At 53.3% G+C, this 25,090-nt stretch overlaps 1 protein-coding gene across 1 annotated transcript; it reads right to left on the minus strand.

Moving 5' to 3' along the window:
* Positions 1–8,230: 8,230 nt before the first annotated feature.
* Positions 8,231–24,338, minus strand: Col1a1 (collagen type I alpha 1 chain). The gene is made up of 51 exons (XM_042673969.1): positions 24,135–24,338; positions 22,418–22,612; positions 22,234–22,265; positions 22,090–22,125; positions 21,899–22,000; positions 20,998–21,066; positions 20,709–20,753; positions 20,505–20,558; positions 20,282–20,335; positions 19,744–19,797; positions 19,581–19,634; positions 19,210–19,263; positions 19,075–19,119; positions 18,909–18,962; positions 18,735–18,779; positions 18,529–18,582; positions 18,211–18,309; positions 18,079–18,123; positions 17,890–17,988; positions 17,714–17,767; positions 17,433–17,540; positions 17,276–17,329; positions 16,972–17,070; positions 16,777–16,830; positions 16,593–16,691; positions 15,776–15,829; positions 15,532–15,585; positions 15,368–15,421; positions 15,208–15,261; positions 14,833–14,877; positions 14,651–14,749; positions 14,318–14,425; positions 13,814–13,921; positions 13,581–13,634; positions 13,384–13,437; positions 13,057–13,164; positions 12,917–12,970; positions 12,750–12,803; positions 12,468–12,629; positions 12,272–12,379; positions 12,053–12,160; positions 11,913–11,966; positions 11,710–11,817; positions 11,296–11,349; positions 11,076–11,183; positions 10,664–10,717; positions 10,190–10,297; positions 9,815–10,097; positions 9,498–9,688; positions 8,951–9,193; positions 8,231–8,822 (listed from the first exon to the last, which is right to left on the minus strand). The coding sequence occupies exons 1-51, from the start codon at positions 24,235–24,237 to the stop codon at positions 8,676–8,678; spliced, it is 4,389 nt and encodes a 1,462-aa protein (XP_042529903.1). The 5' UTR covers positions 24,238–24,338; the 3' UTR covers positions 8,231–8,675.
* Between the last annotated feature and the right edge of the window lie 752 nt (positions 24,339–25,090).

Raw genomic sequence — 25,090 nt, forward strand, 5'->3', positions numbered from 1 at the left:
ACTTCCCCAGTCTCTGCCCTCATAACATGGCTAAGAGAGGCGCTCCTTGACCCCAGGGCCTGCAGGGCCCTTTCACAACCCTCCCTTCTGTCTGACAGAAGCAGCTCTGGAGTTCTTTCTGCCCTAGAGGTGCTGGAGAATAATACTGTTAGAAAGACTGCCATCTGCCTGGGCAAAAGATTGAGCAAGGCCATTGCTCAATTTGTACCACTCACTCTCTCTGGTCCTCCTTTGTTCTGGATGCCCCGTATTTATCAGCTAGTTAGGTAACACATTGGAGCTGGGAGACAGCATTCAGAATTTTAGTTAGATCTGAGGAGCAAGGTTCGAAGCCAGTGTGGGCAGACAAACCCAAGGAACTCTTATTGCTAATTCACCAGCAAAAAGCCAAAAGTAGAGGTGAGGTTCAAGTGGTAGAGCACCAACCTTGCCCCCTCAAAAAAGCTCAGAGATGGTGCCCAAGTCTTGAGTTCAATTCCAGTACCAGAACACACACACACACACACACACACACACACACACACACACACACACTGCATAGAGTATGTGCTCAATGAACAAGTGTTGAACAGATGTTTCTTTTACTGAACTGGCTCTCTGACATCTCATTCACGGAGCCATCCTTTTTCCTGGGGCCAATCATCTGACCGGAAGCACAGAAAGCCTGGGAACTTCATAGCAGCCGCTTACATCAGAAGCACTGAGTAGACAGCTTGCTGCCTGGCTGGGTCCCCTCAGTCTGCCTCCCACCTTGAAATGTGTGTGTGTGTGTGTGTGCACACACGCACATGCACTCTCTCTCTCTTCCCTGCCCCTCTCCTGAAGTCCAGACAGACCTCATATCCTCCTGTAGGCTTTTCCTGAGTTGGCCTGTGTTGGGAGAATTGGAAGCAAGCTCCTCCCTCTCTCTGCTTCCCAGCCTTGCCCAGGGGTCTTGGCAGAGCCTTCCTCTCCGCCCAGCTCCCAGGAGCACATGGAGCCTGGCCTGGCCGCCTGCCTGAAAGGAAGTGGCCCAGACAAGTAGCCGAGAGGATGGCGTGACTGCCGAGAACACCATGCCATGCCTGGGCACACGCGCTCCAACGCCCAGCTGCCCAGCAGTGTGCAGCCAAGGACACAGACACAGACACCATGCCTCCCCCAGGAGTGCAAGATTCCAACCTGCAGCCACACCCTGTCCCCACAGCCCTTGACAAAGGGTAGCACTCACTCCACCTGAGACTCAACCCACGCTCATTCCACTCATCCCCTGCAGTCCCACGGAAGACTCTGCCCATGTGTCTGGATGCCCGGGCTCCACCTAAACACAGCTCCCACACATGGCCTGACACCTTCTTCTTTGTCTTCTTTTTTTGTTTTTATTTGGTCGGTGGTGGGGCTTGAACTCTGGGCCTGGGTGCTCTCCCTCAGCATTTCAGCTCAAGGTGAGTGCTCTATCATTTGAACCACAGAGCCACTTCCCGTTTTCTGGTGGTTTATTGGAGATAAGAGTCTCACAGACTTTCCTGCCCGGGTTGGCTTTGAACTGTGATCCTCTGATCTCAGCCTCCTGAGTAGCTAGGATTACAGGCATGAGCCACCAGTGCCTGGCTTCTGGCTTCTTTTTTGTGCCAGTACTGGGACTTGAACTCAGGGGATTGAGTTTTTGCTTAGCTTTTTTTTCTTCTTCTTTCTTTCTCAAGGCTGGCACTCTACCATTTCAGCTACACTTCTACTTCTGGCTTTTTTACTTCTGGGGTGGCTTTGGACATCAATTGTCAGACCTCAGCCTCCTGAGTAGCAAGGATTACAGGTATGAGTCACCAGCGTCTGGCTCCAGACACTTTTTTTTTTTTAAACTACCTTTGATTGGTCAGATCTAAGGACAGAGGGTCTACTTCCAGCAAGGCCACAGTCTCCAGAGGCTCACACTTCCCCAGGCAGGTCCTGAGCCGTGATTCTGCCTCATCACAGCTACTGAGAATTAGTTTCGTGTGCTTATAAAATGCTTGGCCCTTGCTGGGCACTGGTGGCTCACTCCTGTAATTCTAGCTACTTAGGAGGCTCAGACTGAGGACCCAGGTTGAAGTCTGTGAGATTTTTTTTTTTGGGTCCAGTCGTGGGGCCTGAGCTCTGGGCCTCGATGCTGTCCCTCAGCTCTTCAGCTCAAGGCTAGCGCTCTACCACTTGAGCCACAGCGCCACTTCCGACTTTTTGCTTATGTGGTGCTGAGGAATCGAACCCAGGGCCTCATGCATGCAAGGCAAGCACTCTACCACTGAGCCACCTTCCCAGCCCGAGATTCTTATCTCTAATTAACTACCAGAAAACTGGAAGCAATGCTGTGGCTCAAAGTGATGGAATGCTAGCCTTAAACAAAAGCGCTCAGGGACAGCACCCAGGTCCTGAGTTCAAGCCCCATGACTGACCAAGACAAAATAAAAAAAAAGGCTCATCCCTGCCTTGGGACAGCGTTGAGAACTCTTGAGCACTGGCGTACTGTTACCTTCCAGGAATTAGACACTGTCATACACAAGCATTCACAGGTTCTCCACAAGAACAGAGGTCCATGGGGGTCTCTGCCCCTGAGATCTACACCAGATAGGCTTCATTTTCATCAATGGCTTGGAGAAGTTTGTCTTTATCCTGTGTGAATTTAAGGTGTATGTTCTTTGGCACAGTTCTGCTCTTGGCCATGTGTGGCTACTAAGCACCTGAAGTATGCTTAGTCTAAATTGAGATGTGCTGTAAATGTAAAGATAAAATGGTATTAGGAGCCAGGCACTGGTGGCTCACACCTGTAACCCTAGCTACTCAGGTGGCTGACATCTGACACTCACGCAGGAAAGTCTGTGAGATTCTTACCTCCAATTAACCACTGAAAAGCCCTGGCTTAAGGTGGTACAGCACCACCTTAAGTAAAAAAGCTAAGGGATAGTGTCCAGGCCCTAAGTTCAAGCCCCAGTACTGATACAAAAATAAAATAAGCTGGGTGTTAGTGGCTCATGCCTGTAAATCCTCGTTACTCAGGAGACTGAGATCTGAAGGTCATGGTTTGAAGCCAACTTGAGCAGAAAAATCCATAAGATTCTTATCTCCAATTAATCACCGAATAGCTGGATGTGTAGCTGTGATCCAAGGTGGGAGAGCTCCATCTTGAGTGAAAAAGCAAAGGGAAAGCATCCAGGCCCTGAGTTCAAGCCCCAGGACACTCTCTCTGTCTCTCTGTCTCTTTCTCACTCTTCCTTTTTCTCTCTCACACACAGAGGGACAATAAAATATTCTGTGTGGTTCTCTCTTCCCTAGCAGTTAGAAATACAAGTTGCATATGTGTTTACCCTGTATTTTTTATGAGGCAGAGCTGATTTCATGGGTCTTTTTTGTCGTTGTTGTTGGTCGTGGGGCTTGAACTCTGGGCCTGGGCACTGTCCCTCAGCTCTTCGGCTTAAGAGTAATGCTCTACTGCTTGAGCCACAGTGCCACTTCTGGCTTTTTCTGCTTATGTGGTGCTGAGGAATCGAACCCAGGGCCTCATGCATGCGAGGTAAGCACTTTACCACTGAGCCACCTTCCCAGCCCTTCATGGGTCTTCACCTTTACTCTAGAGCACTCAGTACTAGAAATCAGCCCTTTCCTTGCTTTCTGCAGAACACTTGCTCATGTTGACCCCTTGTTTGCTTTCAAGAAGCCCTGAGGAGGTTGAGGAATTGGCCCTATAGCAACGAATGCCCTTGAATTTGAGTCTGGGGGCTCCTCACCTTAAAGCTTGGTAGATCCCTGCTATGGCTCTCATCCCCTTCTTCTCTGTCCTTCTCTCAGCTTCTACCCTTCCTAGTTCCTCCATGGAATTAGGCAGGGATGATTCCACTTGGACCAGCACCTACAGGTACATCCTGGCCTGGCTTGGCAGATCCTCCATACAGTGTTGATATCTCCATCACCCTCCTAGATCAGACCAGCCTTTTCCACAGCCCTGCCTCCAGCCTGGCTTAGTACCTTGTGGGATTCACATCAGGAGAGGACAGAGGACAGAGACACAGCCACACATGAGCACAGGGCTCCCACTGGTGCAGGAACTCCAGGGGAGAGGTCTCGCGCCACACACCTCCCTTCTCATTCCTGTTCAAATGCACACAGCCCATCCTATGCCTCTTTGGATACACGTGTCCACAATGCCATGACCTATACTGAATGCAGCCCCCCCCATCCCTCCCTCCCCCCGCCATAAACTCACCAACACTGTTTAAGGCACTTACAAATGCATACACCTCTGGGTGGGTAGGAGGAAGGAAGAAGGATGGAAGGAAGGAAAAAAGAATGAAGAAAAAGAAAGGAAACCTACCATATCCTGGTTATGACAAATCTTCTTAGGAGATGGATGGATTCAGGCCCCCCAATAAGATCAGGATTCCAAGATCAGCAAAAGTGAAATATCCAAACGAAGCGTCCTTGTTTTCTAGAATTTCTGGATTTGACTGAAAAAAACAAACAAAAAGCTATCAGCCCCAGGAACTCCTTCCACAGAAAAGATAAAGGCAAGTCCCACCGAGCAGCGCTGGGAGCAGCAGGCCCTGTGCCCCCAAGCCGGAGGCAGCAAGGGGCTTGGGGACAGGGTCTGGCAGTATTTAGGGCAGCAGCTGTGATGTCAGTGGAAAGGAGGGTTTGGGTTGGGAGTGCGGTACAATAGCTCCTTTGTCCCCTTCCCCTCCTGTCCTGAGTTCACACTGAAACTACGCAGCAGCCTCATACCACGTGACACAGACGTGGGCCCAGGCAAGGAGGCACTGTCACACAAAGTCTGCCCCTACATAGGTCCATGTGTCCACATGTGTGCACACACATGTGCATGCATATTCATGGCCCATGTGTAGACCCACACACATGTAGTGAGATATACTGGTGTGTGTGTGTGTGTGTGTGTGTGTTATTGGGACTTGAATGCAGAGCCTTGTGCTCTTGTCTTTTTGGCTCAAGGTGAAATGTGATATGCTACCATTTGAGCCCACAGCTCCACTTCTAGCTTTTTGGTAGTTAATTGAATATAAGAATCCCGCTGGGCACTGTTGGCTCACACCTATAATCCTAGCTACTCAGGAGGCTGAGATCTGAGGATCACAGTTCAAAGCCAACCCAGGCAGGAAAGTCCCTGAGACTCTTACCTCCAATAAACCACCAGAAAACAGGAAGTGGTACTGTGGTTCAAGTGGTAGGGCTTGCCTTGAGCTGAAGAGCTCGGGCCCAGAGGTCTAGCTCCACATCTGACCAAAACAAAGCAAAACAAAACAAATCTCACAACTTGTCTTCTTGGGCTGAATTTGAACCACAAGCCACAGAGACACCACCACTGTCTCCCTCCACCCCCTCTGCCCCCACAGCTCGTGTTCACCTACCGTTCTTCTTACACTGACCCACCCCTGTGCACACACTACTTCAAAGTCATACTTCTCCAGCTCATCTTCTATTCTTCCATCTCTCAAGGATCTATAGGGACTGTGCCCAGCCCCTCACAGCACCACTGGGCTCTGGCTTGGGCCAGGCAGGACCAGAGATATGTGAACCTGACCTGAAGGGTGAAGGCCTGAGCAGATAGGAGAAGGGACATCACAGAACAGGCATAGGAAGGGGCAGGAGCAGGAGGTGGGGCGCGTATGTGGGAGCTGTCAACTTTTTGGGCTGGTGTAGTAGATGTGGGCTATGAAGGGTGGATGGGTAATAGGCAGATAGAGCCTCGAATGCTGGGCTCAGGATGCTTCTGTGGGAGTGGATAGATGTGGAGGCTGGTCAGCAAGAGTTCCAGGGTGTGAAGGTGGATGAGGTTACTTGGGCAGTGTATCAAGCAGGAAGACATCACCAGACACCGATCACACACAACTTTGAATAAACTCAAATCCGAAGACGCATTCATTTATATGCATGATTTCTCATCCTCTCTAGATTAATTTCATTTTTTTAACCATCCTAATGTGCTAGAAGTGCTAATGATGAATTTTTAAGGACTATAATTAGTAGGCAGAAATACTTAGTGACAGCCACAGTATTAGTATTACTGATGGATGGGCCTCTGCAGACTTGTCATCTCTCCGTAGACCTGAGGGAGGGACACAGGACACAGGACATTTCAGGTTTGAGCTGTGAGAGCTTGGATGAGAGGTGGGAGGGGGGGTAGGGGGGAAAAACAGCTGTCCATCTCCCTGTGCTCAGTTCACTACAGGCTTCTGGCAGTGGATTCTCTGTCCTCTGCTGACCGCATACCACTGTCCCCATTCCCTGAGATGGGGAAGCCAGCCAGTCACTTTCCCTCAGTGACCTCAAATCCTCAAGACCTCAAGTGGGAAGGGTCAAGAAAGGAGGAGGAATCAAGAATTTTGGAAAATAAGAAAAGGAAGACAAAGGGAGAGAGCAGGAGGCGGCAGAGGACTCTATGGGAAGTTCCATGTCCAGTCTGCTTGTGTTCTAGGCATGTAGACTAAAAGAGACTCATATGTCTTTGTGGGTGACACCCTGCAGATGACTTCATTGCAGCTTTCCAAGGGCCCTAGGAGACGCTTGAGGGTTGAGGATCCTCCATCCTTCCCTCCTATGAGAGTGAGCCTGAACACCCTTTCTCTGAGTGGCCTTCTAGGACCCTCCTCATGCTTTTCTGCTTGCTCTTTGCAGGGAGGAGAAAATAGAAACCAGATGTTCCCTCATGTTTGTCCAGAGGGGCTTCCAAATCCTTCTCATCAAGTTCCACTTCTTACCAGTCCCCCTTCTCCTCCCAGGATGTATGGGCAACACCTGCCCTAGTCCTAACCCTACAGGGTGCCCACAGCATGGAAAGTGATGGCATGGATGGGTAGGTAGGCCTGAGGTTTGAACAACCTAGGATCAGAGGGGTGTGTGTGTGTGTGTGTGTGTGTGTGTGTGTGTGTGTGTGTGTGTGTGTGTGTGTGTGTGTGTGTGTGTGTGTGTGTGTGTGTGTGTGTGTGTGTGTGTGTGGTGTTGCTGCTGCACCCGTGGGCTGTCTGTATGGCATTGTGAAGGATTTGGAAACATGCAAGGATTATAAGAAAGAAGAATAAGAGGAAAAGAAATAGGTGTTAAGATATGTGAAAGGCAAGAGCCGGGGGAACAATGGTAGAGTCCAGACAAGAAGTGGAAGAGAGAAAGGTCAGGAGATGGAGGATGAGCCCCACCCACCCCAAAGCAGCCCCCTCAAGCGCTCCCCTTCCCCCAAGAAGGAAATGAGGAGGCCATTGCAAATGTGTTGGGTCATTTCCACATGCTTTATTCCAGCAATCAAAATAATTAAAAACATCTCAAATTATTATACACATACAAAATAGGTACAGAGTCTCTTGCTTCCTCCCACCCCAGAAGGAAAAAAAAAACTGCTTTGTGCTTTGGGAAGTGGTGCTCTGAAGCCCAGATGTGGGACAGTTTAGGAGAGAGGCTGAGAATGGGTCACAGTTGCAGGAGGGGAGGGTTTTGGAGGAGAGAAGTTGAAAGAGGTCATAGAGAGACAGGCCCAGAAGCCAGAGGGGTGGAGAGAGGGTGGAGGAGAAGAGCCAGCAGGTTGGAGTTGCCACTCTTCCTCCATGTTAAATAGCACCGTTAGAAAAAAAAATTCACATGAGTCCCCATCCACAGAGAGAGAGAGAGAGAGAGAGAGAGAGAGAGAGAGAGAGAGAGAGAGAGAGAGAGAGAAGAGCACAAAGGAAAAAAAAGACTTGGAACAAAAGAAACATTTGTTGGCCTAGGGGGACATCTCAACTTCGATAGCACCAGAGATCCCTTCCTTGTCCCACCCCATTACAGATGTAGCACCTTTGATATCCAATGGGGTGCCACTGCCCCCTCCCCCAGCCCTGCCCCCCACACAGTTGCCCCCGGTGACACACAAAGACAAGAACGAGGTAGTCTTTCAGCAACACAATTACACAAGGCACAGAACAACCTCTGCCACCCAGCCCTGCTCACGCAATGTGGGGGGGGGGTGTTGACATGGTCATCCCAAATCTGATGTTTCCACTCTTCTGTGACCCTGCCTGACTCCACACCCCAGAGGGGCATGCATGGCCCTTCGAAAATAAAGGGGTGCGTTGTAGAGGCTAGGCTCCTTTAAGCAGTTGAAGAACCCTAGGTCCTCCCAGGATTTGGAGGTGCTGGGTGGGAGAGTGCACTGGAGCTTGGGGGCCACTTGGGTGTTTTTAGCATTGCCTTTGGTTGCTGGACAGACAATGCTTTGTTTCTTGTGTCTTTTGTTGGGGGCGGGGTAGACTGGGATTTGGGGAGCAATGGAGGAAAGGTCCCAAGAAGGGATGGAGAAAAGAGCAGGAAAGGGCAGCAATGGGGTCTCATAAACCCAGAGGGCAGAAAAGGACTTACCCACGCATGGGTCTTCAAGCAAGTGGACCAAGCTTCCTTTTTTAAAAAGTTATTTATTTATTCTTTTTTTTTTTTTCTTTTTGGTAAGGTTGAATGCACTTTTGGTGGTTTTGGTCATGGTCAGTTGGTCAAAGATTAAAAACTATGTCTGAGAGATGAACGCAAAGGAAAAAAAAAGTTTTCCAAAGTCCATGTGAAATTGTCTCCCAAATTTTTTGGCTTTTTTTTTTTGGGTTGGGGGGGGAATTCCGTTTGGGTTGTTTGTCTGTTTCCAGAATTAAGAGGAAAGCAGGCTGGGTGGGAGGGAGCCAGATTGGGATGGAGGGAGTTTACACAAAGCAGGCAGGGCCAATGTCGATTCCGAATTCCTGGTCTGGGGCGCCAATGTCCAAGGGTGCCACATCAATGATGGGCAGGCGGGAGGTCTTGATGGTTTTGTATTCAATGACTGTCTTGCCCCAGGTTCCCGTGTGGCTCTGAGGTGAAAGAAGACAACAGGAGAGAGCTGTTAGCCATGGTAGGGATGGAACCCGGGGGCACTTGGCCTATCCCCAAGCTAAAGAATTAGGGAAGCAGGGCCCTGCTGGGGGGTAGCGGGACGCACCGAGCAGCCATCCTCTAAGGTGCTGTAGGTGAAGCGGCTGTTGCCTTCGCCTCGGAGCTCGATCTCGTTGGAGCCCTGGAGGAGTAGGGACTTCTTGAGGTTGCCGGTCTGCTTGTCCATGTAAGCTACGCTGTTCTTGCAGTGGTAGGTAATGTTCTGGGAGGCCTCAGTGGACATCAGGCGCAGGAAGGTCAGCTGGATGGCCACATCAGCAGGGTCTGAGCCGTCGCTGCCATATTCGAACTGTAGGGGGCGGTAGAGAGTAGGAGACACTGAGTAATCATATGGGGTCTCTAGTCTTTGACCTCTCTGCCCTGGTTCCTCTGAGAGCATCCCCAACTGGACTTCCTCTCTAGAGATGCATCACTTGCCCGTGTGCCCCCTGCATGCAAGCCAGTACCAAGAACCCAGGAATCCTGCCTCCCAGCTCTGCTCTTTCCTTTGCACTGGTTGAGATCCAGCCCGACCCAGAGCTTCATGTGCCTTCTGGGCACTGGGCTAACTAAGCCTGTGTCCTGGAAAGAGCTCTAGGGTCTAGCTCACACACCTGGAAGCCGCCATTCATACTCTCGCCGAACCACACGTGCTTCTTCTCCTTGGGGTTCTTGCTGAGGTACCAGTTCTTCTGGGCCACGGTGGGCTGAGTGGGGAACACACAGGTCTCTCCAGTTTCCATGTTGCAGAAGACTTTGATGGCATCCAGGTTGCAGCCTTGGTTGGGGTCGATCCAGTACTCTCCTAGTGGGGCAGGGCAGGTGGAGTTAAGGGAGGTGGGTGGCCAGCATCATACAGGAGGTGGGGTACGCATGGGGACTATAAGGGAGAGGCGGGGTGGGGGGAGGGTCAGCCAGGGCAGGCCCTCACCGCTCTTCCAGTCAGAGTGGCACATCTTGAGGTCGCGGCAGGTGCGGGCGGGGTTCTTGCGGCTGCCTTCGGGGCTGCGGATGTTCTCAATCTGCTGGCTCAGGCTCTTGAGGGTAGTGTCCACTTCAAGGTCACGGTCACGCACCACATTGGCATCGTCAGCCCGGTAGTAGCGGCCACCATCCTGAGCTTTCTCTTGAGGTGGCTGGGGCATGAAGCTGAAGTCGAAACCACCGCTGGGAGGACCAGGGGGACCAGGGGGTCCAGGAGGGCCAGGGGGACCCTGTGCAGAGACAGATGAAGCCAGTAATTACCAGTGTCCGTGTTTTCTTGAGGATGGATATCCAGGAGGCAGAAGGATACGTGGCTACTTACAACAGGACCAGCATCACCAGTGCGACCACGAGGACCAGGGGGGCCGATGGGACCAGGGAGACCATTAAGTCCATCTTTGCCAGCAGCACCGGCAGAGCCAGGAGGACCCTAGAGGGGTAGAGATCGATGTTGACATTCTGCTGGAAAACTCAAGATCACCTCAATTCTGGATGAAAAGACCACCATCCCTCCTGGCTCTGGTTCCTAGGCCTTCACGGGAAAAGTCTCAAACTCTGTCCCTGAGAGGGGTCCTTCCTCACTCATTTCCACAACTGGCACAGGAAAGTTTGTGGGAGAAAGGAGTGGGGAGGGAGGGAGAAGACCAAGGGCCAGATAACTCATCCTCTCCCCCCCCCACTTCCTGTCCCTGAACTCTTCTCAGATTGCCAAGAGATTGCCTGTGTTCCTGGCAAAAAGTCTCAAGGTGTGGCTGGGTCAGGGACCTGGGAAAAATGGATAGAAAGTGTAACTTACCCGAGGACCAGCAGGACCAGAAGCTCCGGAGGGACCTTGTTCACCAGGGGAGCCCTGAAGGACAGATGGAAAGGCATTTCAGATCGACCTAGGGTGGGGGTTTGGTGCAGCCCGGGTGCTGGCTGTGGCGATGATGGGCAGTGTGTACAACTCAGGTTCCCTCATTCTGGAAATCTACCCCCAGGCTGGCTGCATTCTGAAACTATACCTGAAGTTTTTCTTGGCTTCCCCCAGCCCCCTCCCACCTCTTAGAAGCTATTTGTAACATAAATTTTCAGAGTCCCTGTTAGGGGGAAATCAGAATGCCTATCCGAGGGCAAATGTTTTCCATCCCGACCCCCATATACTGTACAGAATGGAGGAGGTGATAGAGAAGAGGCTGGGAGGGGGGTTGGGGGAGGAGCATACTCACAGGAGGCCCAGGGGGACCCTGGAGACCAGAGAAGCCACGGTGACCCTTTATGCCTCTTTCGCCAGTTTCGCCAGTCTCACCCTTGTCACCACGGGGACCTTGGGGTCCCTAAAAAAGAAGAACCGACAGGCTGTCAGACAGAAGTTTTGCTGGTGCTAAGTGGGATGCAGTGCATGTTTGGACAAGGGCTGAGGGCATGGGGTTGGGTGTGGGCACTTACAGCAGGACCACGGGCACCAACAGGACCGATGGGTCCAGCAGGACCGGCGGGACCCTGGGGAGAGAAGATGGTGTTAGATCCTGAGCGGGAGAAGCTGAGGCTGGGGGTGGCAGGATGGATCCACCCCCTAGACAGCTATCTCTTGGCCCACATCCCTCTCTCTGTGGCCATCTCTCCTGATTCCCATCCCCAGATAACCTTCAGAGCCAGGCCTCAGGGAAGCTGGGACAAACCCCGGTCTTTGGAGAAGATAGGAGGCCAGGTGGGAGAGGGGCCTCCAGGCTGTTTTTTCTAAGGAGGTCAAGGGCCACAGTCATCTCCCTAGACCTCTTCATCTCACTTGGTGGGAATTAGCTGTCCATCCTCTAAGCAAGCTGGGAGAATTCCTGCCTAGAGCAGAGCCCAGCTACTTACAGTCTCACCACGATCGCCACTCTTGCCAGCAGGGCCAACAGGACCAGGGGCACCGGGAGCACCAGGAGCGCCAGGGGGTCCAGCGGGGCCAGTCTCACCACGGTCGCCCTAGGAGAAGTAGGCAGGGCATTGTGGGTTAGCCTGAACTGAAGGCACAAGGCAGGGGCAGGCAGGGCTGAGGCCCTCTAGTATGTTCCTCTTACCTTGGGGCCAGGAGAGCCATCTCTTCCAGGGGAGCCTTCAGCACCGGGAGATCCCTACGGAGCGAGGAAAAGTGAGGGCCTGCCCAGAGAGAAGCTCAGACGCCGGCCCACTTGACCACTCAGGAGCTACGTGTGCTCACCTCACGTCCAGATTCACCAGGAGGTCCAGCTAACCCAGGGGGCCCCATGGGACCAGGAGGACCCCGTTCACCACTTGCTCCGGAAGGACCCTGTTTGCCGGGCTCGCCCTACAGCGAGAGAGAAGAGATTGAGACCAGACCAGACCAGACACAGGGCGTAGGGGCTCCCTGTACCTCCTGCAGGTCCTAAGAGGATTCCCAAAGTAAGGAACTACTTACAGAGGGGCCAGGAAGACCTGGGAAGCCTCTTTCTCCTCTCTGACCAGGCAGACCAACCACACCACGTTGTCCAGCGATACCCTGAGGTCCAGGAGTACCAGGAGAGCCCTGCAGGAGGCAGAAAGGGGTGAGGCCTCTCACAAGAGCACGGGGACCGCACCCCAGCTCTGCATGCGAGATCAGAGCTGGCACTCACAGCAGGCCCATCGGCACCAGGAGATCCTTTCTCGCCAGCAGGGCCGGGAGGACCGGGGGGACCAACTTCACCAGGACGTCCAGCAGGACCAGTCTCACCACGGGGACCTTTGCCGCCTTCTTTGCCAACAGGGCCAGGAGGGCCGGGAGGACCAGCATTTCCCTGGATGGGGACAGGAGGGACTGTCAGAGCCCCAGAGGCTTCTGGAACACCAGGGAGTCATGGTGGCATCATGTGTCCCGCGCCCTCAACCCAGAGCCAAGGACTCAATCAGATACTCACAGAGGGGCCGGGGGGACCAACTCGGCCAGCAGCACCAGGAAAACCAGTAGCACCCTGGCAGGAGAGAACACAGGAGCCATCAGAGGAGAGTAGCCAGGTCACCTGGCCCAGCCATCACTGACCACTGGCCTGGGGTAGGCTTGGCTGAGGAGGGTGATGATACTCACAGGGGGACCAGCACTGCCACGAGCACCTTTGGGTCCAGGAGCACCAACGTTACCCTGCAGGAGAGCACAGAGGTGTGAGGTCCAGTCCAGTTGTGGGACCAAGACTGCCGCCAGTTTAGGGTGCAGAGTGAGGTACTCACAATGGGACCAGGGGGTCCGGCAGGGCCGGCAGGGCCAGGAGGACCAGCATCGCCTTTAGCACCAGTATCACCAGGTTCACCTTTAGCACCGGGTTGGCCATCAGCACCCTGGGCAGGAAGGAAAAGTGGAAAATGGAGGAGGTTTCCAGGCAGCCAGAGAGCCAGGGACCCACTGGGCTGGAAGAAGGACAGCAGCTAGACATGAAGACGTTTGGGAGGGCAACAACCCCTCCCCATCCTTGTCGTCCACTTAGGAGGACATTTCCATCTTCCCTCGGTCACCCAAGGTCCCTCCCCCATATCCTATCTGGTGATCTTGGTACTTACAGGGGGGCCAGCGAAGCCAGCAGGGCCAGGGGGTCCTTGCTCACCACGGTCACCCTAAAAGAAAAGGAAGCACATTAGAGAGAAATCCTGACCTCTGAGGTGAGGGGAAGGTGGGGAGCAGAGCAGAGAAGGAGGACAGAAAGAAGGCAGGAGGAGAAGGGCTGAGCGTGGGTCTTAACAAGTTCTTTTATACTTACGGGGGCACCGCGGGCTCCAGTGGGACCAGCAGGGCCGCTGGGACCAGATTCACCCTGAAAGGGAGGGACAAGAGTTCAAGGTCAGAGGCCACCCTGAACATCCTGGCAGATGACCCAGCAGTGTTTTCACCTCTACTGCTTGGTTCCAATGTGGTATGAAAGGGCTTGCTGGTAAAAGCTGTGCCTTGCTAAACAGCCATGTGTTAGTGAGGAGGAAACTGCTAGTCATTTACCTTGTCACCAGGAGCACCAGCAGGGCCGGGAGGACCAATGGGGCCAGTCAGACCTCGGACGCCATCTTTGCCAGGAGAACCATCAGCGCCTTTGGGACCAGCATCACCCTAGAGACAGGAAAGAGCCTGAGACTTCCAGTGTGGAGCCAGGAGATGATGACCTGCAGGGTTCTGGAACCCCAAAGGGGCTATCCCCAACTCTGTCTTGCTCTAACTATGCCAAGGATGCAAGGTGCTTTCAGGGGAAGATGTCCCTGGCTTATGGAGGGGGATGAATCAAGGAAACTTCTATCAAGGAAGTGCTCTACTTCTTATCACCATGATAACTCATAAGAAAAAAGGGTCTGGACCACAGGCAGAGGATTCACCAAGCAAAGGGGCCTGAGGGGAAGAAGAGAGGAGTGAAAAGGGGAAGGCCCTGTGGGAAAGAGACACCAGAGAATATAAAGCAGAGATGTAGATGGGTGCCACAAAGGGCTGGAGACAGGAAGAAGTTTGACTTACTCGGTCACCCTTAGGGCCTGGAAGACCAGCTGCACCACGTTCACCGGGCATTCCTTGAAGACCAGGGGCACCTTGGCTACCAGGGGCTCCAGGGGCACCAGTATCACCCTAGATGGGAACCAAAAGATTGAAGTGAGGCCTGGGGTCTCAGAAGTGGCCTAAAGCCCTGAGATTCCACCCCCCCTCCCCATGTGGTGTCTCTCAGATTTGGTTCAAGGACAAAGACATGTGCTGCCAGCGGACTTCAGCCTGCTGGGGGGGGGGGTCTCCCTCACCCTCCACATCTCCATGGCTTTGGTCACAGCCAGCCCCCTCCCCTCACACTGTCCTCACCTTGGCACCATCATTGCCAGGAGCACCGTTGGATCCACGGGGACCAGCAGGACCAGGGGGACCTTGCACACCACGTTCACCAGGGAAACCTCTCTCGCCCTACAAGGGAAAGATGGTTGCTCCAGAGACAGATCCAAGTCTGGGGATGTCAAGACAGGTGCAGTGAGGGAATTTCTACTTACTCTTGCTCCAGAGGGGCCAGGGGCACCAAGGTCTCCAGGAACACCCTGTGGGGAGGGAGAGAGAAAGGAACCAAGTGATCAAAACAAACCTCAGGGATTGTGATTACAGACGGTCCCTTCATCAGGTGTCACAGGCCTCCTTCCTCCCCTCATGTAGAAGGCTTGAAAGAAAACTAGCCTTCCAGCCTAGAAGCCATGTAGCTCTTTTCAGAGCAGAACATGCAGTTCCCTGCTTTCTTTTCTGTGTACTTCCTTATAGGAAGTCTTTTCTGATGTCTAACCTCCATCCCTCTGGAAGTTGGTTGTCTCATTCTAGAAGCATTGGCCTGTCCCTCTGTATTTTCTGCACTCCTCCAGCCAATTGTGGCTGCTTACCTGTTCACCAGTTTTGCCTGCTTCGCCAGGAGGACCAGCGGGGCCAGGGAGACCCTGTAGGTGGAAAATGGGGGAAGGAAGAGGAAGAGGAAGGGGTTTAGAATCTGGATGAGAACACAGGTGTTCCCCCCACTCCCCTGTAAACACCAGAAGACCTCACCTGGAATCCGGGGGAGCCAGCAGGGCCTTGTTCACCTCTCTCACCAGCGGGACCCTGTCATGGAGAAGATGCTGTGGTCATGGGTAGTCTGAGAAGAAGAGGGGCAGGGTGGGGGGCATCATTCCTGGGCTCGCTCCCCAAGCTTCTGGGTCAGAGACACTTACAGAAGGGCCTGGGGGTCCCTGAGCTCCAGCTTCTCCATCTTTGCCAGCAGGACCCTGTGAAGCAAAAGAAGGGTAAATAACTCAGGGGTGGGGGGGAAAGCACAGTGCGTGAGGCTCGGGGCTTCTGATGGCATGATAATGTTGGTGGACTTTGGCATCCCTCTCCTGGGGGAAGGCCTGGGCCACAGGAAGACAGGACAGGGGAAGACAGGAAACAAGGGACCAGGAAATGAGCAATACTTACAACAGCACCAGGGGGTCCTGGGACACCTCGCTCTCCAGCTTTTCCGGGTTCTCCCTGTAAAGAAAGGGTGTCAGAATTTGAGGGCCAAAGTAGAAGTGGAGGACCTCTGTCACTCCTTATTGCCTTGTGTTGGGACCATTTTCTTTAAACACTGGGGATTGAACCCAGAGCCTTGAGATGGCTAAGCAAAACTCTGTCCTTTAAGTCATGCCCCCTATATTTTTGCTATTAGGTTTTTTGTTTGATTTTTTTTTTTTTTTTTGAGATGGGGTCTTGCACTAACTTCGCCTAGGCTGGTCTTAGACTATGACTCTCCTATCTCTACCTTCCTGAGTATTCACCTTCCCAGCTTGAGGGGGGCTTAAAGCATGTAGGCCTTCTACAAGCTTTGGCCCATGGGGAATGCCTTGATAGCTTTTAATGCTTGGTATTCAGTCATTCCCTATCGCCCCCACAAAAAACCCTCACCAGGTACCTTCTAGGTACTTTCTTCTTCTCTCCTTTTCCAGTTACATACCTCCAGTGGTCTGAACTGCAAATGACTGTCATGACATCTGAACCTCAAAGAACCCACCAAATCTGGGTGCTACTATATAAAAGGTCCATCCTACCTGTATGTGGGTGGGGGACACTAATAATGTTTATTTCATGGAGCAATAATCACAGAACTAGGAGAAATCTTTCATTTTTTTTAACTAATGGAGAGACTAAGACCCAGCAAGGGACAGCAAAGGGCTTGAGGTCGCACAGTAAGTCTGCAGAGCGGAGCCCTGAGCCTGACTCTTGCTTCCAGGATGCTCCCACACAGAATACTCACAGCAGCACCTTTAGGTCCAGGGAATCCCATCACACCAGCCTGACCACGGGCACCAGGGGGACCTGGGGGTCCAGGGCGACCATCTTGACCAGCGGGACCCTGAGGATGGAAGGTACAGGAGTGTGGTGAGGACTGAGGTGGGCAGATAGGAGAGGGGGAGGAGAAGGGGAAGAGGCATACTTACAGGGGGACCAGTTTTTCCATCAGGACCAGGGCTTCCTGGGCTTCCAGTCAGACCCTAGGGGGAGGCAGAGATGTGAGCTGAGGCCGGGAAGAAGGAGCATGGTGGGCAGACATGTGGACCACTCTGCTATTCTTTATCCTGGACCCTGACAAGTGTTTGTCCTGGCTGAGCTGGGCTGGAGGACTGGGCACTCACCTTGGCACCGGGCAGGCCAGCTTCTCCAGGGCGACCAGCTTCACCAGGAGAACCTTTGGGACCAGCAGGGCCAGGAGAACCACGTTCGCCAGTGGGACCCTGGTTGGGGAGGGGGGGGCAAAATAACTATGTCAAGCCTGGGCATCTTTACCATAAACCAAAGTCCTCTTCCTTCTGGGAGGGGTGAGGGATCTGGGCAACTGAGGTGGGCTTTGATGGCTATCAGAAGACCAGATGTAATGAGAAAAAGGGGAGACACAGGTGAGCATCACAGTAGGGATCCCCGAGGGTGAAGAGGGTTTACCTTGGGACCAGCAACGCCATCTGCACCAGGGAATCCACGGCTACCAGGCCCTCCCTGCAGGAGGAGAGGAGACCATTGAGCTTGGAGACACCCACCTCCAGGACACAAGGCAGGTGCTGAGTGTAGAGAAGAAGGAGAGGCGGTAGGGGGTACTCACACGCTCGCCAGGGGGCCCAGGCAGGCCAGCAGGTCCAGGTTCACCTCGGGCTCCTCGCTTTCCTTCTTCACCAGCAGGGCCAGGGGGTCCTTGAACACCAGCAGGGCCCTGGAGTGGGCAGAGAAGGGGATGGTCTTGGTGACTGGCCAAAGCGGAGACTGACCCAGAGCCTGCTCGATGCTGGAGCTCCCCTGGCAGATGAGGGGTTCCTAGATCCCCCATCAGGGGCTCTCAGGGCCCAGGACTGAGCTGAGCTGAAGGCGCTGGGGTGGAAAACTTACAGTCTCTCCTTTGGCACCAGTGTCTCCTTTGTTTCCGGGAGCACCAGGTTCACCCTGTAAGTGGAAGCCAGGTAGGAGGAGAGGGTGAACTGGGAGTTGGGGTGCTCAGTTGCATTGAAAATTCATGCACTGCATATTCACAAGGTGGGGGTAGTGAGGTGAGGGCTTCTACTTACGCTGTTACCCTTGGGACCGGGAGCGCCGCTGGGACCCTGGGGTCCAGAGGGACCACGGGCACCGGGGAAACCAGGAGCACCAGCAATACCAGGAGCTCCCTGTAGACAGACAGATGAGCCTGAAGTTGAGGGCATAGGGCTGGGGGAGGCGGGAATCTAGGCAGGACTGAGAGCTGGCAGGAGACTTACGTTGGCACCTTTAGCACCAGGCTGTCCATCAGCACCAGGGTTTCCCTGTGGACCAGAGACAGGAGGGTAAGTGACAGGCAGGGACTCTGAGGTTGCACACTATCAGGGGACACTAAGACTAGGGAGACTTACAGCAGGACCAGCAGCACCAGCAGGGCCAGGGGGGCCGGGCTCACCACGCACACCCTGGGGACCTTCAGAACCTCGAGCTCCTTGGGGACCAGCTTCACCCTGGATTGGAGAAGAGAGCATGTCAGAAACCAAATTTCTGGGGTGTGAGGAGAGGGAAGAGACAGGGACAGGGATTCAAGAATGAGGGCTCCTCTGGGGAAAGGGACCCCAGGTCAATAGTATTGGGAAATAAGCTTCCCTCATGCCATTTTGGGTCTCTCTGGTTTGGGGATCTGTAAAAATCATGCTAAGAAAGAAATGGTGGTTGAGGGGTCTTACCTTAGCACCAACAGCACCAGGAAAGCCAGGAGGACCAGCGGGGCCAGTGGGACCCTGTGAATGATATGGAATGTTAACCCGTTGGAAGGTGGCAGTGCAGGGCACATCTTGAGACAGCAGAGATCCTCGGTTTTGGACCAATATGGCCGATTGCCAGGGTCACCACAAGGGCTGACACCCAGGCCCTGGGGCGACACCATACTCACCGGGGGTCCAGCTGCACCAGTAGCACCATCATTTCCACGTGCACCCTGCAAAAAAAAAAGAGGGGAATCCAGTAATGTGCAATGAGCCCTGCAGTTCCTGCAGCTCCTGGGGAGCTCTGTCCAGAGCTGAACAAACCCAGAGCTGGGAGTTGGAGTGCTCAGTTGCATACTTACAGCAGGTCCAGGGGCTCCAGGGCGACCTCTCTCACCAGGCAGACCACGGGGACCCTAACAACCAAACCCAAAGCAACCAGGTGAGCCAGGAGACAATTCCTTGCCCTTAAGTCTCTACCCATCCCTGTATCCCACATTCTCTCTCTGTAGAAGTGGGTGCACTCACCATCTGGCCAGGAGCTCCATTTTCACCAGGGCTGCCAGGTTCACCCTACAGGAGAGAGAACAGAGTGAGGAGTTCATGCATAACAGAACTTTGGGAGTGAGATGGGGTCACTAAGACTTTCTGACAGCCTCTTACCTTGGGACCAGCAGGACCAGCATCTCCCTTAGCACCATCCAGACCACTGAAACCCTAAAACAGAAAAGGAAGACAAAGTGAGACCCTGCAGAGGGGTTGGGTCACCTCAAAACCTACCCAGATCTAACTTCAAGAGGTCATGCCTGTCATCCTGGTGTCTCTGAACTAGACTAGACCTAACTAACCAAAGACCTCACCCACTCCCTTTATCCAGACTTCTTTCCCATGGAAGGAAGTCCTTTCAAATGCTTCCCTTGGTACTTCTGTAGCTGCCACCCACTATGATAGCCGGTTAGGATCTTTCCAGGAATGGGGCTAGAAGGGTGGGAGACTAGGCCTTGGAGAGTTTAGATGATTCAAAGGGGACTCACTCTGTGTCCTTTCATTCCAGGAAGGCCAGCTGTTCCGGGCAATCCTCGAGCACCCTGGAGAGAAAAGCAAAGGGCAAAGAAAGGCCTTTAGAATGAAATACAGTTCCTGAAGGAAGTCCAGATGTAATGAATGAAGCTTGGGGATCTTCCCACTCATGCTCACCTGAGGCCCAGAAGGTCCACGTTCACCAGGACGGCCAGGTTTGCCAGCTTCCCCCTGGAGGGAGAGGAAAAAGGCCATCATGCCCATGTCCCAGGAGCTGGGAAACTGTGGATAATCCCAGGCTTCTTGGGATTGCTCAAGGTCAAGTTCAGAATCTTACATTGAATCTAGAGCTCATGTTAGATCTACCATGAAACCCTAATTAGGAGTAATTTGAGTCCCTTCAAAGGAACTTCTGTTTCTGTCACCAGAATTTTAGTTTGTTTCATCCACACCCACAGTGGTTAACCTAAGAAGTCATTTATTCCAAAAGATGGGAGTTGGAGACTACCTTATGGTGGCCAGGGTGGACAAATAGGAAAAGATCCCATGAGGGTAAAGATAATTGGTTAAGGACAGTTTCATGCACCAGAGAGAACTTGCTCTCCTTCCTCTGAGTATTAGCCCCAATGGTGGTGGGGCAGTGGTAGCAGTGATTATAGCACTCAACCCCTGAAGACATTGGAATCGCCAAGTATCTTTACTCTGAGCTACTTACATCATCTCCGTTCTTGCCAGGAGGTCCTGGGGGGCCGCGGGGACCCATGGGACCCTAGAGGAGATAAGAGAAGCAATGGTTAGAATGCCTAGTATGAGAAAAGTAAAGAAAGGGAAGAGTGGGATTAGAAAGAGGAGGTTAGAGGTCCTCAGGTGTTGGGAGGGGTCTGTTCATGGGAGAAGGTATGTTTATAGAAGAGACTGTATCTATATCTAATACTCACTGAAGCTCCAGGTTCGCCAGGCTCACCAGGGGGTCCTTGAAAACCTTGGGGACCCTGTAGAATAAATAAGAAGAGAAGGGTGAGGCCAGAAAAGCAGGTGCCAAGCAGTCCCCATCTCACCAAAAGTTCTCTGTATGCCTTCTCTGACCTCATCCCAACGTTCCCTCCAACATTCCCAAAGCCCAAGACTTCCTGTATACTCACAGGTGCACCAGGGGGGCCGGGGAGACCACGAGGACCAGAGGGACCCTACAGAAGGAAGAGAAGGGAGATTAGCATGGTGACAACTATGTGGGAATGCAAGACTTAGGAGTGGTTTTACTATGCCCCATGAATCCTGTTAGGACCAAAGTTGTCCTGTGTCCTCTCTAGATTCTAGGTGGCCTTTGCCCCCAAGCCTTCAGTATCCCCCACTGCCCCACCCACATCATCCATGTCTTCTGCATCCCCTTCCTCTTCTGTCGTGTAGTCTGTGCTCCCCCTGGTGGCTCACCATGGGGCCGGGCACGGAAACTCCAGCTGATTTCTCATCATAACCATAAGACATCTGAGGAGCGAAGTTCTAGAAAAAGAAGAGTGACAGCATGAGAAATCGGGGTCAGGATCGTAAACTGAAAGGCCGATGACATCATCAATATTGGGGTAAACTGACACCCTGTGCTTCCCAATGTGACAGACAACATTGCCTGTGAGACATTTCTGCTAACACCATGTTGGGCCATTCTAAACAGACACCCCAACTGAGGGTCAGGTACAAATTAATTGACCTCTGCAAAACAGTCAGACTCTTCAATGTTGTGAAAGATGAAATGAGTCTCAAGAATAGTCTACCTTCATGGGAACTAAAGAGAGGACAATCAAATACAATTCATGATCCCAGGTAGGAGCCTGGATTGGGAGGGAAAATGCTCTAAAGGATGTTTGGGGACATGTGGTAATATCTGAACATGGATTTATATTATAGTTTTGAGTCAACGTTAAACTTAATAGCAAGGTTACCATTACAGAAAAGAATGCTCTTATTCTTTAAGAGAATAAAGGGGTGACATTGTCCAAAAAGAAATGTATTCTGACTTATATAACTGTAACCCCTCTGTACACCCCCTTTATAATAATACATTTTTTAGGGAAATAGGCATTTTAAAATGGTCCCTAACTTTCCAACAGCTCAAGAAAAGAGCAATGATCACATGCATAAGACAGAGACTCGGAAAGCAAATGAGGCAAACTATTAAGGGTCAATCAAAGTGCTTTATCTTAGTCTTGCAACTCTTCTCTAACTTGAAGATTATTTCCAAATGTAAAGTTACATCATCTACCAAAAACTCAAAAGCAAAATGCATAGGGGTGTACACAACCCCACCCCGCACCATGAGTCTTTATTTTCCACTTACTCCTCCAAGGCCAGGGGGTCCGGGAGGTCCAGGAGGGCCGGGGATTCCGGGAAGTCCAGGCTTTCCGGGGATGCCATCTCGTCCAGGAGGGCCGGCAGGTCCCTGCACCAGGAAAGGGTGGAGCCTCGATCATCACAGGCTGGAGCCACCCCCGCCCAGCTTCCCCAGAGCCCAGACAGAGCAAAGCTTACCCGTGGGCCTCGGGGGCCAGTGTCTCCCTTGGGTCCCTATGGAGTTGAGGGAAAAGAAACAAAAAACCGGTTAGAGAGAAAAAAAAAAAGGGTGTTGCGGGGTCCTGGGCACGAGGTCAAATGTCAAAGGCAGAGGATTATTACCTCGACTCCTAGGCTTTCTTGGTCTGGCATGACTGGGGAGGGGGAGGGGGGGAGAGGAGACAAGGCAGTTAGAGGCAGGTTTTACTAGTGATGCTCCCCGAGGGAGGTGTGGTGTGTGTGTGTGTGTGTGTGTGTGTGTGTGTGTGTGTCCCCGATCTCCCTCAGGCCCAGGCCCCAATCATACCCGAGTGTTCCACACAGACAGGACAGCACTCGCCCTCAATCATCTGGGGTTCCAGACAGTCAAAGGCGTTGTCGCACATCACATCGTCACACACCGTGGTGCCGTTGTTGCAGATACAGACCAGGCAGGGCTCGGGTTTCCACGTTTGGTTATTAGGATGCCTGATGCCATCGTATATGCAGCTGATTTTGGGGACTGGGTCAAGTGGGAGAACACTGGAGTTATGGGCGGCATTCACGACCCCCACCTCGGAGCACCGGGGACCCCAATCCTACTCGCCCTTTCCCTTTGCCCTTCCAGGCACACACAAGATTTTCCATTTCCCGCCTCCTTCCCCACTCCCCCTACCCTCCCCCCATCTGCTCGACATCAACACGGTTGACAACACCGGGGCGCCTGGCCAGGCCAGCTATAACTCTTCCCAGTTCTCAGGAATTTAAACAAAGCTCTAGGCTGGGGTGCTTTCCAAATTCAACCTCAGGCCGTGGGCGCTGAGGCCAAGTGAAATAAAAAGCCAGGGGATGGGGGTGGGGGCCTGCAGGAGGGTCGGGCTCCGAGGCCCGGCGCTTGGGGAGTGGTTCGCGTAGGCGGGAGGCATGTGGGAGGAGACCAGAAAGTTCCAGCCTGCGTTCCGCCCCCATTCCCAGGGCAGGTGGGATGGCCTGGGCGGGGCTAGAAGGGGGGCGGGGGAGGAGGGCTGGTTTGCGTGGGGTCTTCCAGAAGCTTGACCGGTCGCCCTCAAGCGGGATACATCTTAACCACCGCAGCCAATTACAGCTTAACAGTTTGCTCTCGGGATGAGTGCCCGTGTCCCAAGCATAGCCAGTATTTGTGGATCACCTCTTTAACCAAAGATCAAAAAGTCCACACACAGTCATGTTAGATAACCACGCCCACTGCGCGAGCGTCTGTGCACATGACCACTAGGAGGCGCGCAACGCCAGGCAATGAATAAATGGGAGAGGTGGGGGGCGGGGGCGGGGGCGGGGTACCAGGCAGGGCCAATTTTCCCGGGCCGGAGACTTTTCAAGACAGGGGCTACCCTCATCCCTGGCTTTTATTTTTCCAGATCTAAAGATGGGGTCCACGCCTGGCAACGATCTTGGTTTTACCCCGCTCCAGCTGGGCGCCGTAAAGCGCGGCACCCAGGACGCGCACTGTTCCATGTTGATCAGCAGGGAGCGCAAGGACCCCGCCCTGGTCAACTCTGCGCCAAACTTTCTCATCGTCCTAACCCGCCCACTCCGTGCGTCCCCTCCCCCGCGAGCCCCGCACCCCGCAGTCCCAGGAACACTGTCTAGCCTGCAGAGAGGGCAAACAATCTTTCCTTATGAATCATCCCACAGCCTTTCTGATCGCTTTTACATCGCAGGCTCCAAATCCCTAGCTCGGCGCCCCTGATTCCCATCTTCGACGTGCTCTGCTCCTCACTTATGCACTTTCCCAGCTATTCTCGCCGGCGCATGCCTGGAATTTCATCCTGTGCCATCTCACCCCGCACTCCATCCTCTCTGCCCAGTCTTGGGAAGTCTTCATCCCCATCCCCACCCCAGGCTGGATTCTCTTCTCCCAGAGCGCCCAGGAAATACCCTCACGACCTCGCTTCCATCCCTGCGTCTCCTGAGCATCGAGTTTCCGTTTAAGCCACGGTGACCCGAAGCCAAGGCTCAGGATGCGATACCAAATAGCCCCGGTCTTGCAAAAGTTTGGAACTTACTGTCTTCGTGTTGGCGCACGACTTCGTCTGCCTCTTGGCCGTGCGTCTGGAGGGCGGTGGCCGCTAAGAGGAGCAGGAGCCGGAGGTCCACAAAGCTGAACATGTCTAGACCCTAGACATGTAGACTCTTTGCGGCTGGGGTGGGGGGTTAGCGTCGGCTCATGCGTGGCCTCACTCCGTGTGCCTCCTGCTCCGTCCCCCGAGGAGAAACTCCGGTCTGCTCCAACCGCTGGCCTGGGCCCCTTTTATACCATCTTGATGAAGAACTAGAAGGAACCCTGCCCCTCGGAGAGGGGGAGCCGGCTGCCCGCCCCCCAGCCAATCAGAAGAGTCTGGCCCGGCCCCCAATTTGGAACTGCGAGGGGGGGGGGAGGAAGAGGAGGAGGGAAGGGAAGCGAAGGGAGTCTCCCCCCTTTGCAGCTCTGTCTCCCAGCGCCCCCCCCCCCCCAGACCAGCCTGGGCCAGAGGTGCTGCTGCTGAGTGCTGCTGTGTTCTCAGGATACTGAGTGCGGGCTGAGGAGTGGGGAGGGGGTGCCCCTTGTGCTCTCTTCCTGGGACCCCCGAATGTGAAGGAGGTGAAGTTGGGAGTGGAATGGCAGAGGGTCTTTTTCATTCATCCCTGGAAAGAACTAGGAAGGGGCCTAAAGAGGCCAGCTAGGGGCTCTCCCAAACAAGCACCAGGAAACTAAAAAGATGCGCCTGTTTGGGGGTGTCTTCTGGTGTAGCTGGGTTATAGAGGTAAGGAACAGTCAGGAAACAAACTAAAAAGTCCTTTCTAGATATTAAAAAAGATAGGTGGAGGGGGTACATACAGGCAAGGGGGTGAGATGGGGCTGGGGGTGGTTATTTTGAGGGGGCCAGTTCTGCCATTCCTAAACCTTCAAGACAGACTCGGATGTCCTCCTCTAGCCCCCACGGCTGGAGACAATGGAGTGGGGAGGTCGAGGTTTCCACTA

The sequence above is a fragment of the Dipodomys spectabilis genome, unplaced genomic scaffold (assembly GCF_019054845.1).
Source record: "Dipodomys spectabilis isolate Male_0828 unplaced genomic scaffold, ASM1905484v1 ptg000018l, whole genome shotgun sequence".
Classification (NCBI taxonomy): domain Eukaryota; kingdom Metazoa; phylum Chordata; class Mammalia; order Rodentia; family Heteromyidae; genus Dipodomys; species Dipodomys spectabilis.

Bases quoted from the DNA above. Each gene is read 5' to 3' on its own strand.
- Col1a1 (XM_042673969.1), bottom strand. From the start codon at position 24,237: ATGTTCAGCTTTGTGGACCTCCGGCTCCTGCTCCTCTTAGCGGCCACC. The intron at 18,124-18,210 runs GTAAGTCTCCCT...TCTGGTCCACAG, and splicing joins CTGGTGCTGCTGGTCCTGCT to GGAAACCCTGGTGCTGATGG. The intron at 11,184-11,295 runs GTAAGTGCCCAC...CTTCTTTTTTAG, and splicing joins TTGGTGCCCGTGGTCCTGCT to GGACCCCAAGGTCCCCGTGG.